The sequence below is a fragment of the Hydra vulgaris genome, chromosome 12, assembly GCF_038396675.1.
Source record: "Hydra vulgaris chromosome 12, alternate assembly HydraT2T_AEP".
In the NCBI taxonomy this organism is placed as follows: Eukaryota; Metazoa; Cnidaria; class Hydrozoa; order Anthoathecata; family Hydridae; genus Hydra; species Hydra vulgaris.
The window spans coordinates 57,205,361-57,223,898 of NC_088931.1; the positions used below are offsets into that span (position 1 = coordinate 57,205,361).

An 18,538-nucleotide genomic window follows, 5' to 3' on the forward strand; every position below is an offset into this window, starting at 1 on the left:
AATCTCAATGTAAATGGGGTAATCATAGAAAGAGCGCATAGAACTGGCATTATTAAAAAAAAATCCAAGAACAATTGTAATTAAGTTACTTAACCATAAAGACAAAGTAAAAATCCTAAAAAATGCCAATAAACTGAAAGGATCCGGAATTTATATCAACGAGGATTTTTCGCTGGAAACTTCCACAATAAGAAAGAAACTTCTTGAAGAAAGCAAATTGCACAGGATAAATGGTAAGTATTCCGTTGTTATATACGATAAGCTTATTGTTAGAGAATTTATAAAAAAAAAAAATAATGATAAATGATTTTCTTACGTTTTTATATTACTTTTTGAATTTTAATATTGCTTTAAGTAATTTCTGATTTAAAATGGCTGATGAAACTGTTTTAACAAACATAAATTTTAATTCATTTGTATCAAAAAAGTCAATACTATTAAACAACTATTCGGATCCTGATATTAATTTTTATAATAATGATGAAATAATTAAAAATATTAACCCTTTATATTATGACCCAAATTCTAAAAAAATTGCTAATGGAATGGAGGATAACTATTTTTCAATGCTTCATATTAATATTAGAAGTATTCAAAAAAATTTTGAGTCATTAAAACAACTTTTATATAAAATTGGCATTAAATTTCAAATAACTTGTCTAAGTGAGACATGGTGTAAAGATAAAAACATTGAAAACAATTCTAATTTTCAATTACCTAATTATAAAGTAATTCATCAAGTTAGAGCATCTAATAAGGAAGGTGGGGGTTTGTGTATATACATAAAAAACTCAATATTATTCAAAGTTAAACCAAATTTAAGTTCAACTACTACCGATTACGAATCGTTATGTATTGAAATTATTAACAAAACCTCAAAAAATATCGTCATTCATGGTTTATACAGACCGCCTTCAGGAAGCATTAAGGTATTTGAAAACCACATTGAAAAAATAATTAAAAATAAATCGTCTATGAATAAAGCTGTATATTTTATTGGTGATATCAATCTCAATATATTAGATTATGAAAATAATATATATATTAAAAACTTTTTTAACACCATTTTTCAAAATAGCTATATTCCACTAATCAATAAACCAACGCGAATAACTAAGGAAAGTTCAACATCCCTAGATCAAATTATAACAAATGAATTTATAAATGAAAATATAAGAACAGGAATATTTACAACTGACGTGTCTGATCACTTTCCGATTTTTATCCTATCGCAAAAATGCATATATAATGCCCAAAATGAACGGGAAAAAATAATTAAAACACGTTTAATAACCGACACTTCTATTAGTCATTTTTATAAGCTTCTATCCTGTGTTAACTGGGACACCCTAAAACTAAATCTAAACGCCAATAAAGCGTATGATATTTTTCTAACAGAGTTTCTTAATCTTTATAACAAGGCATTCCCAGAAGTTACTAAAGTAATCAAAACAAAAACACTTTTAAACCCTTGGATCACGAAGGGCATTCTTAAATCTTCAAAAAAAAAACAACGCTTATATAACAAGTTTCTTAAAAAAAGAACTCTTAAAAATGAAACTACCTATAAAAACTATAAACGGCTATTTGAGTCAATTTTAAAACGCTCAAAAATGATTCTAAAAAAACTTGGCATATTATTAAGGAGGTAATTGGAAAAAAAAGCTTATACAGAAATTTACTTCCTCTAAATCTTAAATTTAATAACAAACAAATTGTAAATAAATCCTTAGTCGCTGAAACACTTAACCAGTTTTTTGTAAATATAGGTCCTACTTTATCATCTAATATAGCAACTACTCAATCACACTTTAGTTCGTACTTAACCTCAACCAACCTTAATATTATGTCTAATTATAAACTTACAGAAAAAGAATTACTAGACGCAGTCTCTTTATTAAAACCCAATAAAAGTTTAGGATTTGATGATATAAGTAGTAATGTCATTATCAAATCAATAAAACAAATTACAATTCCATTACTACATATTTTTAATTTATCTCTAAAACAAGGCGTTTTTCCAGATAACCTAAAAATTGCAAAAGTCATTCCAGTGTTAAAATCAGGTGATCCTTCCGATGTTACGAATTATAGACCAATCTCAATTCTTTCTTGTTTTTCTAAAATATTAGAGCGGGTTATGTATAATAGACTATATTCCTTTTTAAATGTTAATAATATTCTTTTTCATTAACAGTTTGGATTTAAATCTGGTCATTCAACCGATCATGCAATCACTCACCTTGTTCATGATATATTTAAAGGGTTTGATGAAGACAAGTATACCCTAGGTGTTTTTATCGATTTAAGTAAAGCTTTTGACACTGTCACTCATCAAATCCTTCTATCCAAACTGAAAAGTTATGGTATAATAAATACTAATTTGTCCTGGTTTGATAGTTACTTGACTAATAGAAAGCAGTTTATTTCATATGATAGCGGAAAAACGGAATATAAGTCAATCACCTGTGGTGTTCCTCAAGGATCAATTTTAGGACCACTTTTATTTCTCGTTTATATTAACGACTTATATAAATTTTCTAACATTTTAAACTTAATTTTGTTTGCAGATGATACAAACTTGTTTTATTCTAGTAAAGATATCAGTAAATTATTTCAAACAGTAAACAAAGAACTTGAAAAATTAACCCAATGGTTCAAATCAAACAAACTATCTTTGAACATCAATAAATCCAAATACACTTTGTTCCATCGTCTTCATAAAAAACAAGATATTCCATTAAAACTTCCTGATCTTTTTATTGATAACGCATTATTAAAAAGAGAGCAATCAATAAAATTTTTAGGTGTGGTTCTGGATGAAAATTTAACCTGGAGGGACCACATAGGTCTAATTGAAAATAAAATATCAAAAAATATAGGTGTTTTGTATAAAGCCAAGCAGTTTTTAAATCTATCTTGTTTAAAAAACTTATATTTTTCTTTAATTCATTGCTACTTAAATTATGCAAACGTTGCTTGGTGCAGCACAAACGCAACAAAAGTAAAAAAACTGTTTAGTAAACAAAAACAGGCTATAAGGATAATTACAAACGTAGACCGTTTCTCTCACACTCAAACATTATTTAATAAACTTAATATTCTAAATGTATATAAACTAAACCTTTACCATATTCTTATCTTCATGTTTAAACTTGATAAAAAAATATCACCAATGTTATTTAATTCACTTTTTGAAAAAATAAACCACATATACCCTACCAGATTTTCAAAAAACAATTACATTCAATCCAAAACACATTATTCAGCAACCAAATTCTCAATTGCTAACCGAGGTCCTAAGCTGTGGAATACAATATTAAATAATGAGCTGAAATCTAATTATTCTTTAAACCAGTTTAAAACAAAACTTAAGCAATTACTGATGATACATGAAAATGAATTAAAGTTCTTCTAAAAAGCTTTTTAAACTAGCAAACAAAAACAAAAATTAACCTACTAATTACTCTTTAATATTATATTTAATATTCTAAACAATAGTCTGCTATTGTAAATGTATTTCTTATCTTATAAGTTTTGAATTTACAAACGATTTTTTTAAGTTTTATTATTTGAAATACTAATTACTAAAAATATTGTAAAATTTTATAATTCCAATTTTTATTAAAAAGAAAATTCTTTTTGTAATATTAATACTTATATATCATCTTATTTTACTAATCAGTTCTTAAATATAAATACTCTTTGAATTACTAAATATTTTAAACGTTATATATTTTATTTTTTGCATTTTGTTAAAACATTTTATTTGATGAATATGCATTTTTTTAGGGGGGGCTTAATGATAAGATGAATTTTGTCTTCTTCAAGCCCCAGTCATGTAAATATTTGTTTTTATAAATTACGAGTGTAAATTATTTTCAATCGGCAAATACAATACTAAAAAAAAAAAAAAAAATCAGCACAAATCGGTTTTGTTTGCGTTTTTTATGTTATTTAGTCTGCAGGTACATTTAAAAGTTTGAACTTGATTTTCTCAGTTCGGAAAAACATGGAGTTAAAACAAAATAATTCTGACCTCGCAAGATCTTTAAACTTTGAAGACGTTATTTATACTTTGACGGAGAAAAAAGCGCGAAGAAAAGAATTCTACAAATAGAAACCTTGAAAAGGTTAAAATGTTATTTATTATAAATATGTAATACTTTTGTTTTAAAAACAAAAACTTGTTAGATATTTAAAAAAATTCTTAAGTAGTTTATTAAAATTCAATTACGTGACGATTTTTTTTTGTTGAGAAAGGATGTGTGTGCGTGGCATCTAAGACCCCTGCCAATTTGCCAGGGTCTTAAATGGTGTGGTCACAGTATATCACATTATACCGCTGTATTTCACTTTATCCATAAAAATTATGCAATAACTGATTGATTTTTTCGTATTCGGTACATATATTTAGCACTTTGGTATATTCCTCAGAGTTAAATTTTAAACGTTTATGAAAGAAAATATTTTCTTTGAATACGGAAAATACATTCATTTGTCTTTTGTTGAAGAAAAGCTTTCCATTCAACACCCCTACTATGCGCTGTATTAATCTGGTTATCAACCATTTAACAATATCTCGATCATCAATTTAAAAATGAACGTTTACAAATTCTTGATATTAGAAATTTTTCTGTGTTCTCTCTATTATGAGAACTCATAATTCCCTATAAGATTATGACTAGTAAAAAAATGAATTTTACAAACATAAACTCTATTTTACAAACATAAACTCTATTTTACAAACATAAACTCTATTTTACAAACATAAACTCTATTTTACAAACTTAAACTCTATATATTTATTTTACAAACATAAACTCTATTTTACAAACATAAACTCTATTTTACAAACATAAACTCTATATATTTATTTTACAAACATAAACTCTATTTTACAAACATAAACTCTATTTTACAAACATAAACTCTATATATTTATTTTACAAACATAAACTCTATTTTACAAACATAAACTCTATTTTACAAACATAAACTCTATATATTTATTTTACAAACATAAACTATATTTTACAAACATAAACTCTATTTTACAAACATAAACTCTATTTTACAAACATAAACTCTATTTTACAAACATAAACTCTATTTTACAAACATAAACTCTATTTTACAAACATAAACTCTATATATTTATTTTACAAACATAAACTCTATTTTACAAACATAAACTCTATATATTTATTTTACAAACATAAACTCTTTTTTACAAACATAAACTCTATATATTTATTTTACAAACATAAACTCTATTTTACAAACATAAACTCTATTTTACAAACATAAACTCTATTTTACAAACATAAACTCTATTTTACAAACATAAACTCTATTTTACAAACATAAACTCTATTTTACAAACATAAACTCTATATATTTATTTTACAAACAAAAACTCTATTTTACAAACATAAACTCTATTTTACAAACATAAACTCTATTTTACAAACATAAACTCTATTTTACAAACATAAACTCTATTTTACAAACATAAACTCTATTTTACAAACATAAACTCTATATATTTATTTTACAAACATAAACTCTTTTTTACAAACATAAACTCTATATATTTATTTTACAAACATAAACTCTATTTTACAAACATAAACTCTATTTTACAAACATAAACTCTATTTTACAAACATAAACTCTATTATACAAACATAAACTCTATTTTACAAACATAAACTCTATTTTACAAACATAAACTCTATTTTACAAACATAAACTCTATTTTACAAACATAAACTCTATTTTACAAACATAAACTCTATATAGAAATTTAAAGAACTAGTCTTTAAAAATGCAAGCTAGGCTTTAGTTCAAGCAGTCAAAGGAGCTTTATTCTTATTCTGGTCTTGTTTTTTTATTTATTTTTACCTTTGGATTTAATAACAGCTTTCTGACAACCGCCAAGAGAGTGTGTATAAATTAATACACAATTTCATATATATTTATTAGGAATCTCGTATATCAAAGTTTAAATATTCTTCAAAATTACTATTTTTTTTAACTGATAATGACAAAGCTTTATAAAAATTTAAATATTTTTATATAGATCAGCATATCTTTATAAAACAAAAGTCCTCATTTATATACCATGTTCGCCCCCCTCCTCCTTTTTATCATATACTCTTCATACTTGTATATCCCACATTTATACAACTAAAATCTTATCCGAATGTACTTTCCTTTGCGCCAGTTTATCGCGCAGAAAAACATTTTTTTTGTTATTTTAGTATTGATATAACGCAGAAACTTTTATATATAATAATAGCAGAACAGTTCTATAAAATAAAAACTAAACATGAGAAACAAAATAATTTTCAAAAACGCTAAAAATCTTTTATACATTCCTTTCAAAAAACAGAAAGTAATCTAATATAATTTGTGACCACTTCATAATCACTCTAAATCAAATATCATTTGGTTGTCCAAAGTAGAATCTACTTTTTCAGTTTTAACATCACACTTTATACTAGTATTATTAACTTGAACATTTTTAATCTTCTTTTTCTTTTTCTTATTTAATTTCTTATGAAGTTCTTCCGGATCAAGTTCCTTGTCAGACATGCTACTAGAACTGTTACGCTTTTCTCTCCTTTTAGCCTTTTTACTTTGTTTTTTACTAACCTTACCTGAACTTTGCGACGCTAAAATCTGCGGACTTGAAACTGGCAATACAGCCGGTGACGATAATACCCGGACATTACAAACTAAATTTTCTGGTTTTGCATCACTGCTTTCACGCTGCTTTTCAAGTTTAGCTTTTTTTTTCCACTGACGTTTAGACAATTTGTCAAACTCAAAAACAATGGGTTCTTCTGAAAATGTTACTGACTTATATCTTCGTCTTTTATAAACATCATCTTGAGAGCTAAGTAAGATTTCGTCTGACATAGTCTTTGCACGGGTTCGATTTGTTGATGTTTTTGCAGATTCATAGTCAGTGTCGTCGCTTTTAGATCGCTTTAAAATTGATTTCAATAATGCTTTTCTTTGAACAGCGTCTTCATCAGTTGAACAATCAGAAACGTGACGCGTGTAAAAACGTGTATTCGCTATACAAACCTGATAAGGAGAGCACGGTGAAGAGCTTGAAGAATCAATAACATCGTCATGAAGATCCATCAAACTGATATTGAGATAATCATTATCAATAGTTTCGGAATTCTCCAACACTAAAAAAAAATTTTTTTTATACAACAGTACAAAAATTTACGCATTATTTTGTACTCTTATAGTTTTTTTCAGAGCTGCTGCGCTGACGTTTTCTAAAAACTTATGCAAGTAATATTAAAGAAAACAATTTACAAGGAAAAAAAGCTAGGCCAGATATATATATATATATATATATATATATATATATATATATATATATATATATATATATATATATATATATATACATACATATATAAAGACACGCAATATTAAAATCATTTTTTTGTAAATATTATTTTATTTTAATATTTACAAAAACAACTAGCCCTGGTCTCCCATACATTGAACTTACGTTACTGTGTTATTTTGAAGAAAATTTCATCTCATGTCGCTACAGAGCAGACGGCTAGTCATTAGCAAAACACATAAAAATAAATTTTTTATTTTTATTTTAGAATATTCAACTAAAGGGTTACAACAAAAAATCCGGACAAACTTTGTAGCTTTAATTTATGTCTAAGAATGTTTTATAATTTTATAATCCTACCTATTATGTTACAAATTTTATCCTCTACAATATACCATAGTCTTTTTTTTCAGAGCCTAATTAAACATGTTTAAAAGATCGAATAATCAAGAGGCACTCTTAAAAACTTAATTTTAATACTATAAAAAAAAAAGACCAACAAAACGCCTAAAAAGCAGAAAAGAGAGATAAGCGTGTTGGTTAAAGTGTCCAAAATCTTGATTTTAAAAATAAATTTCCCAAATTTCTCAAAGATAGAAATATAGTTAAAAGATTAAAACTTCGATTAGAAAAAACATGCGTCTTATAATAGCTGAAGAGACGCAAAATAGTTTGCATGTCTTCAAATTCGATAATGTAGCCACACTCCTACCCTATTATTTACGATAAGACTTAAGTCAAACTTTTTGAACTTTTAGAAAACTTATTTTGACCTTTTTATAATAATTTAAAATATATCCTTTAAAGATTCTTATTTATAGTTAATTAGTATTCCTCATATATATAACTTATGTTACACAAAACTTATAATGTATATATACACTACCGTCTGTAAGTTTGGACGCACCTTACAAAAATAAACAAAACGCATTTCAACTTATAAATAAAATTAATTAAGAGTGTCTACATTGGTCTCATCATAAAGTACTGTGAAAACAAAGTTAAGAGAGATATTTTTAAAAGAAATGTATTCTTACATTATTAAATTTGTTATTATTTACAAAATAAAATAAACAGAAACATTTTTAAGCGATATCACTTGTATTGTAAAATAAATAAATCTTTAAATAAGATTACTTTTTATTTTGTCTATTCTCATTATTAGGTAAACTTTTAAGCTGAGTGTGTTATAAGATTTTTTTTTTCTGTTTTAAAAAGTTAATAAATCTATAGTTTTTGAAAATTAATGATTTGATTGATTTTGAACTACCAATTTTTGGTAAGAAAAATATTTTAACTTTATTTCTCATTTTTTCAAATTAATTATTTTATTTTAGTATTCTTATAAGATTCGTTATTTAAAATGGCAAAAAGAGGGCAGATAAATTTAGAAAAATGTATAGAAATTAGGACTCTTCATAATTTAGGCTTTTCTAATCGAGAAATTGGTCAACGCCTCAGCATTTCAGAGATAGTTCTGTCCATAAAACGATTAAAAGAAAAGTGAAAACGGGGTCTTCCTGCGATCGTAAAAGAGTAGGGAGACCTCGTTCTACTACGATAAAAGAAGATAAGTACATAGTAATTAATTCTTTACGAAATCGTAGACACACAGCGCCAGATTTAGCAGCTAATTTTAAAGAACATCATACCACAAAAATAAGTACAACAACGGTAAAAAGGCAAATTGAAGTAGGGCTTAGAGGTCGTGTGGCTGTTAAAAAACCACGTCTTACAACCGTCCACAAACAAAAAAGATTAGTCTGGGCCAAAGAACACAAGAATTGGACAGTAAAAGAGTGGAATAGAGTACTTTGGTCAGACAAATCAAAGTTTGAGATTTTTACAAACAAATGCCGGTCAATTGTTTGTCGTCGGGTAGAAGAAAGAATGCTGGAGCAATTTATTATGGAAACAATTACGCATGGAGGTGGGAATATAATGGTTTGGTGTTGTTTTGGTGGTGGCCAAGTGGGATCAATCGCTAAAATTGACAGGAAAATGACAAAAAATTTATTTAATGACAAAAGAATTCTATTTAAAGATTTTGAAAGTTTTAGTCTGTGGAACCGAATTAATTGACAAACTATTCCTGTTCCAACAAGATATCAATCCTAAACACACTGTTAAAGTGGTTAAGCAATATTTAAATGAAAAACAAGAGGAAGGATTGTTGAAGGTCATGACTTGGCCACTGCTGAGTCCTGATTGTAACCAAATTGAGTTATTGTGGGATCATTTAGATCAAGAAGTCTGAAAAACTCCACCGAGGGGTAAAAATGATTATTGGGAGGCAATCCAAAACATATGGAAAAGTATTGATGGGGAATATTTAAAAAAATTGATCGCATGCCGCGTATCTGCCGAGCAATAGTCGGGGCTAGAGGTGGCCATTTTGACGAGGAGATGATTTAAATAAAAATATTTTATTTTAGTTATAATTTTTGATACTATTATTTTTTTTCTTCTTTAAAACTAATAAAAGAACATAAAATTATCGATTTGTTTTATTAAAGTCACAAATAAAAATTTTTCTCTTAATATCTTTAGTTGCGATAGGTGCGTCCAAACTTATGGACGGGAGTGTATGTATGTGTGTATGTATGTGTATATATATATATATATATATACATATATACACATACATATATATATGTATATATATATATATATTATATTTATATATATATATATATACATGTGTATGTGCGTGTGTGTGTGTATATATATATATATATATATATATATATATATATATATATATATATATATATATATATATACATATTAGGCCACTGTCTAAACACATTGGCTCACTTTGAGATTAATGTGATCCATAAATATAGACATAAATCCAAAAAAATTAGACAATTTGGTGTTATAATCATTTTGGGAAAATACTTTGAAGTTTTCATATATTTGTGTTTTTTCTCAAATATTAAGAAGAATTAAGTATTTTTTAAAATACTTAGTTATGAAGCAATTTTCAAGTTTTCATGTCAAATGTTTACAGAAATCTCTTTAAAATTAGCTGTGTTTAAAAATATTTAGGGCCAGGGTTGTGAAAAAATGGTGTTTGTCACACCCCCTCTCCTAAACAATGAATTTCATTAGAACCAGTCAGTAAAATGTACTTTATTTTGCAAATGTGAGAGCGATAATTTTTTCTTAAATTGGTAAAAAAAATACACACACACATTTAACAACTGTTCTCGTTGGCTCGGTTGGGGCATTTTAGCAAACGCAGGTGCATATATATTTAACACAGCAACTTTAATGGTTTTCTTTTAATAACTAATTTTTCTTTTTAATGAAGTCTTTATTATTAAAAATATCTAACGCTCCTTAAATTAACTTTTTTATAGTCTTTTTCAGTTGTCAAAGTCTTAGAAAAATAATTTTTGATTTCAATATTTGTAACATACGAGTCTTTAATATTAGTCTGAAGAAAGTATACAATATATATATCTAACTTTTTTGCATTTCTCTTGTTTTTTGTTCTGTTTTGGTTTTTAGCCAAAAAAAGTCTTTTCACCCGTTTATAAAAATATTTTGAAGCTCATATATGAGTTTTATAGCTTTTTCTACCTTTTCTGGGAATTGTTTGGCAGATCAGTAAGAGAGTTTATTACCAGATTGAATTGCTTGTAGTAACTTATTTGAAGAAACAAAAACTCAAAGGCTCAACCTTTATTGAAGAAACCTCAATTAAATTGGTCTAGACATCAGCTTTGAAAAGCAAGGGCTTAACTGTCTTAGCTTTGATTTTAATTTGAATCAATTTTCCTGGATACTTTGGATTTGGATACAGGATTTGATTAGGAGCACAATCAATTACAACTTCATCATTTAGTAGCATAGCATAAAGGAAGTTTTCTTCACAGCATCAGTAAAAGTTACCCTAAAAATTTATAAATACATTTTTTTGAACTCTGTTATCCTGTTTGTTGATAAACCGTATTATTTTATAAAGAAACCTTTTTTGAAGAATCTTTTTAGGTTCAATGTTTTTTCCATTTATTTCAGATATAACACAGAGAATTGGTAGCTCAGACTGGTAAAGCAAACAACTTATCCTAATTTTACAAACAAACCATCATTCAACCCAGCGCCAGAACATGTATTGCCTGGAACTATTCCTTATATAACGCTTATAGAACAACTGCTGAAAAGAACATGTTATGACCAGAAAAAGGATTTTTACAAGTAAAAGGATTTTTACAAGTAAAAGTGAGATGATGTTTTGGTGGTTTGACACAAGGCAGGTTTGACACAGTTTGACATCCAATTACTCTTGTACTTCATTGTCTTTTTCAATAATTCATTAATTCATTTTATAAACTAATGAATTTTCGCCTTTTTATCCATCTACACCATTTACTTCTAATTGTAAAACTTCTTGACGATGCATAGTATTAATTGAATTAGCCACTCTTGTTTATTTCACAAATTACCCTATACTCAGTTACTACAAAGTCAATATTTTTTTTTATATTCAATTCACCCCCCCCCCCCCCCTCAAAGTCATGAAGGCCACTACAGTTAAAGCTTCTCTCAACTCTATAACTCAATAAGACGAATCATGTTAAACAAGGCCGCTGCACAGATGAACAAGTTGAGCCCAGTACTACCAGAGACATGGTGGGAATTGAACTCGAAACTTCTTGCTCATGAGGCGAGTGCTCTAACACTACCTAACTACCGCATTAATTAACGCAGTTGTAGTAGCACCACTAACTTCATATTATATTGCAGCCTTAGCTATTTTGGTTAAGTCTAGTACTATTTTTCATTAACTATTTGCTCTTCAAACTCGTCACTTTCAGCTGTATCTAAAGTTAAGGATTCAATACTAAAAATTTCATCTGAACCAACTTCTGATGTTGTTTGAAGATGTCTCTGTCTAATTTGCTTTACAGTAGCCTCTTTTTTCTCTCTAATAAACAATTTTACAACCCTTATTTCCACTGCTTGGTCCACACTGCCTAAATTCAAACTTCTATTTGGTCCTATCTTGGATCGTTTGTCCTTTAAATATTCTCTTACCACAACAGGGACCTAAAACAAGTAAGGTATTATAAAATTGAAAGTGTTTTAATTTAAAGCGACAAGTCAATAAAATATAAGGCCAAATGACTAGAGATAAGCAAGTGATGCTCTTTTCTTTTACTTAATCTACAATTTTTGTGAAGTGTATTTGTAAATGCAAAATAATACTGAGAAAAAAATTATATGCATTAATTTTTACTTTTCTCACAGAGACAAACTATGTTTCATTGTGCACTCACTTTTCTCGAAATCCAGCTTGCCTAAATGTTTATTGTTTAACTTTCAAATCAAAATCATTTTAAAAATATTTGTTACAAAGGCTTCTGCAAACCTTAGAAGGTAATGGTGGTGGGGAGGAGGGTCGGGGAGGTTTGGATAGGGTACTGGATTTCTAACTAGACATTTAAAATTCTCATCACTTAACATTTAAAAAAATTGTTTTAAAATTATCCTTTATTTTAATTTCGTTTATAAACCTTTGGAATCATTAATAATTGGAATACCACAATGATAAGCACACAGATCAAACAACATTTCCAGTTTCTTTTCTAACCAATTTATACTAGGTATATGGACACAGCTTAAAATGTTTTGGAAATTTTATTTTTCAATGGGTTATCTTTTATCAAGGGATTAAAAAACTGACTTTTGTCATGTCAATTACTTTTGTCATGTCAATTTTTAAGTCAAAAGTTAATTTTCTGCCCATAAAATACTTGTAACCATATTGAAGCTGTTTGTAAGTTGGCGAATCGCTCACATGTAAATTATAGGGCTTTCTACTAAATCTTTTCTACTAAATATTGTTTCTACTAAAACCTTTGTAGGTCTTCTAAGCTTTATTGAGCTCATATTGATATCACAATATGAGTTTATTATTTAATTAAAAAAGTGAAAGTTTTTCTTAAAGTGAGAGTTTTTCTTTTAGTTTATCAAAGCAAAATATATTTTGGAAATTTAAACATGTTATTAATAAATAGTGTTATCATTCCACATAGAAACATTATATAAACAACTTATAATGTATTGTTAAGTTATTGGACTAATTATTAATTAGTTACCAGTCCAAATTAAAGCATGATATAAGCAAATTATAACTTTATTTACCCAATTAAAAGCATGATACAACTATTAATGTTATTTAATATATAACAGCTGCACGATAGATAAAAAAAAAAAAAAATAGCGAACATAATATAACATACATAATAAGCAAAATAAATATTTTTTAAGTGTTTACATATTATGCATCCACTTAATAGCAACTAGTTTACATAATAGTTTGATAAATAATTTTATTATTACCTATAAAATGCTGTTGTTTACTGTAAGTTTTTAAGTATCTTAACTTTTAAATAATCTGAAAGTGTTTTATTTGCGGATTTTAAGTAACTCCACTGTGAAAATTGCAAGTTTTTCTTTTGTATTTCCCAAAAAGTTTGAAGATGTTTTAAAATATTTTTTCGGCAATTAACTAATATATATACAATACATAAATTGCACACTGAGCCAAGTGATATTCCATACATGACAGTGGCTTAATATATATATATATATATATATATATATATATATATAAATATAAATATATATATATATATATATATATATATATATATATATATACATACACACATATATATATAAACAAATATATATATATATATATATATATATATATATATACACACATATATATATAAAAATATCTATCTATATATATATATATATATATATATATATATATATATATATATATATATATATATATATACATGCACACATATATATATAAACAAATATATATATATATATATATATATATATACACACACATATATATAAATATATATATATATATATATATATATATGTAAATTATGTTAGTGTATTTTACAAATAGAGTGCTCAATGTTCTTAAAGAACAGAGCAATAATTAATTAGTAAAACTACTCTTCCTGATGATCCAGCGATGGTGAAACTCCGAGTAGAAGATAAAAGTTAGATAAGTGTTTTTTACTAATTAATTATATATATATATATATATATATATATATATACACATACACACATATATATATATATAAACTTATTCATTTGAATCTTAAGTTGCATTTGTATTCAAAATTAATATGATTTGAGTGTGAGTATCTATATGTTTGTATGTGTATATTCGTGTTTGAGTGTTTGTTTGCGTGCATGTGTGTGGGTGTCAGCATGTGTATGTGTATATATATATACACAACAAAAAAATAAAAAAGTATTACTAATCAAAAAAAAATGTCAAAAAAAAAATAAAATAAAAGTGTAACCTGGAGAGGAGCCATTCATTTCTGTTTTCACAAAATGTCTATCCAAAATGACCTTTGTATAACAGTAAGAAAATAAATTATTTATTGAAAAAAACATATATATATATATATATATATATATATATATATATATATATATATATATATATATATACACACACACACATATATATATTAAAATATAAAAAAGCAATTCTATATTTTCCATCAAATATTGGTATAGATAAGGATGTGATTATTTTTTAGTTAAAAATCTAAAATGATTAGGTATTTTAGGTGTTCTTTTCTATCAAAAAAGAAAGCTGAACTAATGTTCTTCTATCAAAAAAGAAAGCTGAACTAATGTTTTTCTATCAAAAAAGAAAGCTGAACTAATGTTTTTCTATCAAAAAAGAAAGCTGAACTAATGTTTTACTATCAAAAAAGAAAGCTGAACTAATGTTTTTCTATCAAAAAAGAAAGCTGAACTAATGTTTTTCTATCAAAAAAGAAAGCTGAACTAATGTTTTTCTATCAAAAAAGAAAGCTGAACTAATGTTTTTCTATCAAAAAAGAAAGCTGAACTAATGTTTTTCTATCAAAAAAGAAAGCTGAACTAATGTTTTTCTATCAAAAAAGAAAGCTGAACTAATGTTTTTCTATCAAAAAAGAAAGCTGAACTAATGTTTTTCTATCAAAAAAGAAAGCTGAACTAATGTTTTTCTATCAAAAAAGAAAGCTGAACTAATGTTTATAGCGTGCAGTGCAGAGCAGTAAAATAATAAACTTTTTCATACAGTCATTCTGGGTAACTATGAATTTGCAAATAACAATGAGTTAAACCTGTAAATGTTTTCAATCTTTTTTTTAATTTTTTTTTTGATAATTCCTTTGCCTGTTCTTCAACCAATGAGAATATGATAAATTACTTTTTTTACAGAAGTTTTACGATATTTTTTGTATTATATTATATTGTGAAAATCAGGTAAGATTTTTGTATTTTATTGAACTATTTGTCAAATTTTAACATAAACTCAAAATAATATGAACTTACATATTTTTTGCTACAAAAGGAATATATATTTCCACTAAGCTAAAACATAACCAAAATCAGGGTAACGCTTTAATATTCAATTACAATAATAACATACTTTGATATTTTAATTTTTAATATTTATGGCTATTATATAAATTTGGCCAATATGCTATTAATAATCTAACTTTTATTAATAAAAGCAATTATCTTTATATTTTTAGCATTCAAAAATGTCAAGAAAATGTTTAAGAACTTATCTTGGCACAAGAAAATATTATACAAAACCCAATTACATAAATTCTACTATTCAAGAGACTATTAACAAAAATCAATTCTACTATTCAAGAGACTATTAACAAAAATCTGGAATCAGGGATGCGAAGTCCTTTTTGGGACTCCGCATCCCTGATTCCAGATATCACATACAACATGGGTATAATGTGAAATATTGATGTTTAACTCAATATTGAATAACTTTATAAGAAATATGTTGATGTTTATCAAGTTATTGGGGACAATGAGCACTTTACTGAAGTTTTACATGTCTAAAAATCATGCAGTTTTATCATTGGAACAAGCAAACAATTACAATGCACATGCTTTCGAAAATCATGGTTATGCTATAAAAGAGTTAATTGTGACTCAGCCTAATGACTTGTGACAATGAACAAATCCAAGTTGATTGTGGTTTTTCACGTTGAACAAGACAATGGTAATATTGAAAAAATTTGTGTCTCAAAACAGTGTACTTATGACATAAACAGTGTACTTATGACATAAACACCAAAAACCAACAGCTTGTTGAAAATTTATTCAGTATCTCATCAGGTATGAAGGAACTTATACTCTGGCAAAGTCAAAAAAAAAAAGAAATTGCTGATAAATTATTTGGAAACATTCCAAATGAGACTTTCTCAATAGCGTATAGTTTTAAATACGTCACAAAAAGTTATCTTAATTAGTGCCTAGACTCAGATGCGGACAAACAAATAAAATAAACACGCTTTAAAATGTGAAACTTTATTTTGTATTTCTCTTTCTGATGATGAAGTTCCTGTTGCTAAACTGTTTAAAATTCCTATGGAATGCAGTGTAAATGAACTTAAAAGGTGGCTGGAGTGTCATAATCTAATAAAAAGTGGGAATAAAAAAGAACTTGTATTGAGAGTCCAGAGAGCTATCAATTTAAATCTTCCTGTTGATTATTATTTTACAAGTTTTTTTTGGAATATTTTATATCAAAATTATTTGCAATTAAGATGATTTTTTAATTCCAATGCTTGCTTTAGTGGAACGGAAAATACTTTCCATTTATATATTTTTCCACTTGTATAATAGATATCCTGTTTAAATTTGTTTGTTCAATACCCATTAGGGTGTTTCAAAAAAATGACTTTTTTGAATTTTAACTAACATTGCTTTTCATAAGGTGCCCCAACCTTGATATTACTAATAAACTTTTTTTATGAATAGTCACTCCATGACTTCCCTCAATGGGTCCAAAGGTCAATGAAGATCAAAAAATTCAAAAATATTGATTTATTTAACTATATTTAACTATATTTTACTATCTTTGTTCTATGTACCATTTTAATGTGTTTTCTCTTATATTTTAAATACACATCTATTTGTTTCATTATGTGAACAATTATATTTTACCTTGTTATGCAATTTAATTTTTAACTTTATTTTGGTTATCATTTATCTTTTCAGTAACTAATTAACTTAAAGAAAGTTAATAGTAAAATGCCACTAAAAAAGAAGTTGAAGCTTACTTAAAATAAGGCTGAAGTATTTCTAGTAAAGAAAGTTAGAGAAAATCTTTCATGTTATAAACTTCCTACTGGCATAGAGGTTTTGCAATACTACCTATATCTAAGAAACTTGAATCCCAAAGTAAAGAAAACGGTTTTAATTTGGTGTCATTTCGAAATTAATTAATTTGAGCTAAGATGCCTTCAACATGCTGACTGTTGTGTAATGTCTAAATTGGTAAGGTAATGGAATCTTGCAGGATTACCAATCATAACCTTGAAAAATATCAGGTAAATTATGAATTCAAAATTTATCAACAAATTTATTTTAATCTTTATTTTAAACATTGAATAAATTTTGCATTTTAAAGAAAGAAGATTGATAAAATGGTGAACAACTATTACAAGAAGAATAGCAATAGGAACAACCTAACAGATACAAAAACGAATGAGGAATTTTTTGAAAAATTGTTAAAATGCTTTTGGATTAGTAAAAAAAAAAGAAGAACTAATAGAAGATATTATGAAAGACAGGAGAAGGACATCCAAAGTTAAAAATGAAGGTATTGGGTTTATCTTGTACCAACTTGGAAATACGATGAGAAGAAATGCAACAAATGATAAAGGTTTAAGTACACTATTAAGAGATTCCACAAAAAATTGTGTTCCATGTTAAACATGGAAATTAAACTAAACAATGGTAACAATCTATACAGTTTAGAAAACTCTTCAAGTTGTGATAATAATTCTGACAGTGAATATGTAGCAGATATAAAAAAAGAACAATCTACCTGTTGTTTTTTTTAAATATTAAAAAAAAAGAAGCTCTCACAGCAATAGGTGAGGGACTTTCAGTTAGACAACACACTGAAATAGTGGAAGTGTTATTACTAATTCAGGAGATGATGTTACTAATTTTGCAATATCTTTTTCAACTGCGTTTAGAGTTGCAGAAAAAATTGTAACTAAAGAAGGAGAAAACATTAAAAAACATGTTACTGATCTTGTTAAATCTTCATCATTACCAATT

General features: G+C 26.4%; 2 protein-coding genes across 2 annotated transcripts in view; one reads left to right on the forward strand and one right to left on the reverse strand.

Annotated features, from left to right (window-relative positions):
- The first annotated feature begins 371 nt into the window (after nt 1-371).
- On the forward strand, nt 372-6,063 carry LOC136088225 (uncharacterized). The gene is made up of 4 exons (XM_065811908.1): nt 372-1,442; nt 1,646-2,137; nt 2,198-2,512; nt 5,989-6,063. Exons 1-4 carry the CDS (start codon nt 372-374, stop codon nt 6,061-6,063), a joined length of 1,953 nt encoding a protein of 650 aa, XP_065667980.1.
- A 272-nt stretch (nt 6,064-6,335) lies between these two features.
- The window catches only part of LOC101238094 (protein kintoun), a 67,359-nt gene continuing 55,156 nt past the window's right edge, over nt 6,336-18,538 (reverse strand). Inside the window, exons 16-17 of the mRNA XM_065813820.1 lie at nt 14,740-14,791; nt 6,336-7,208 (exon numbers count right to left, since the gene is read on the reverse strand). Of these exons, the coding sequence (XP_065669892.1) occupies nt 6,433-7,208; nt 14,740-14,791 (828 nt within the window). The 3' untranslated portion in view covers nt 6,336-6,432. The remainder of the gene's footprint in view (nt 7,209-14,739; nt 14,792-18,538) is intronic.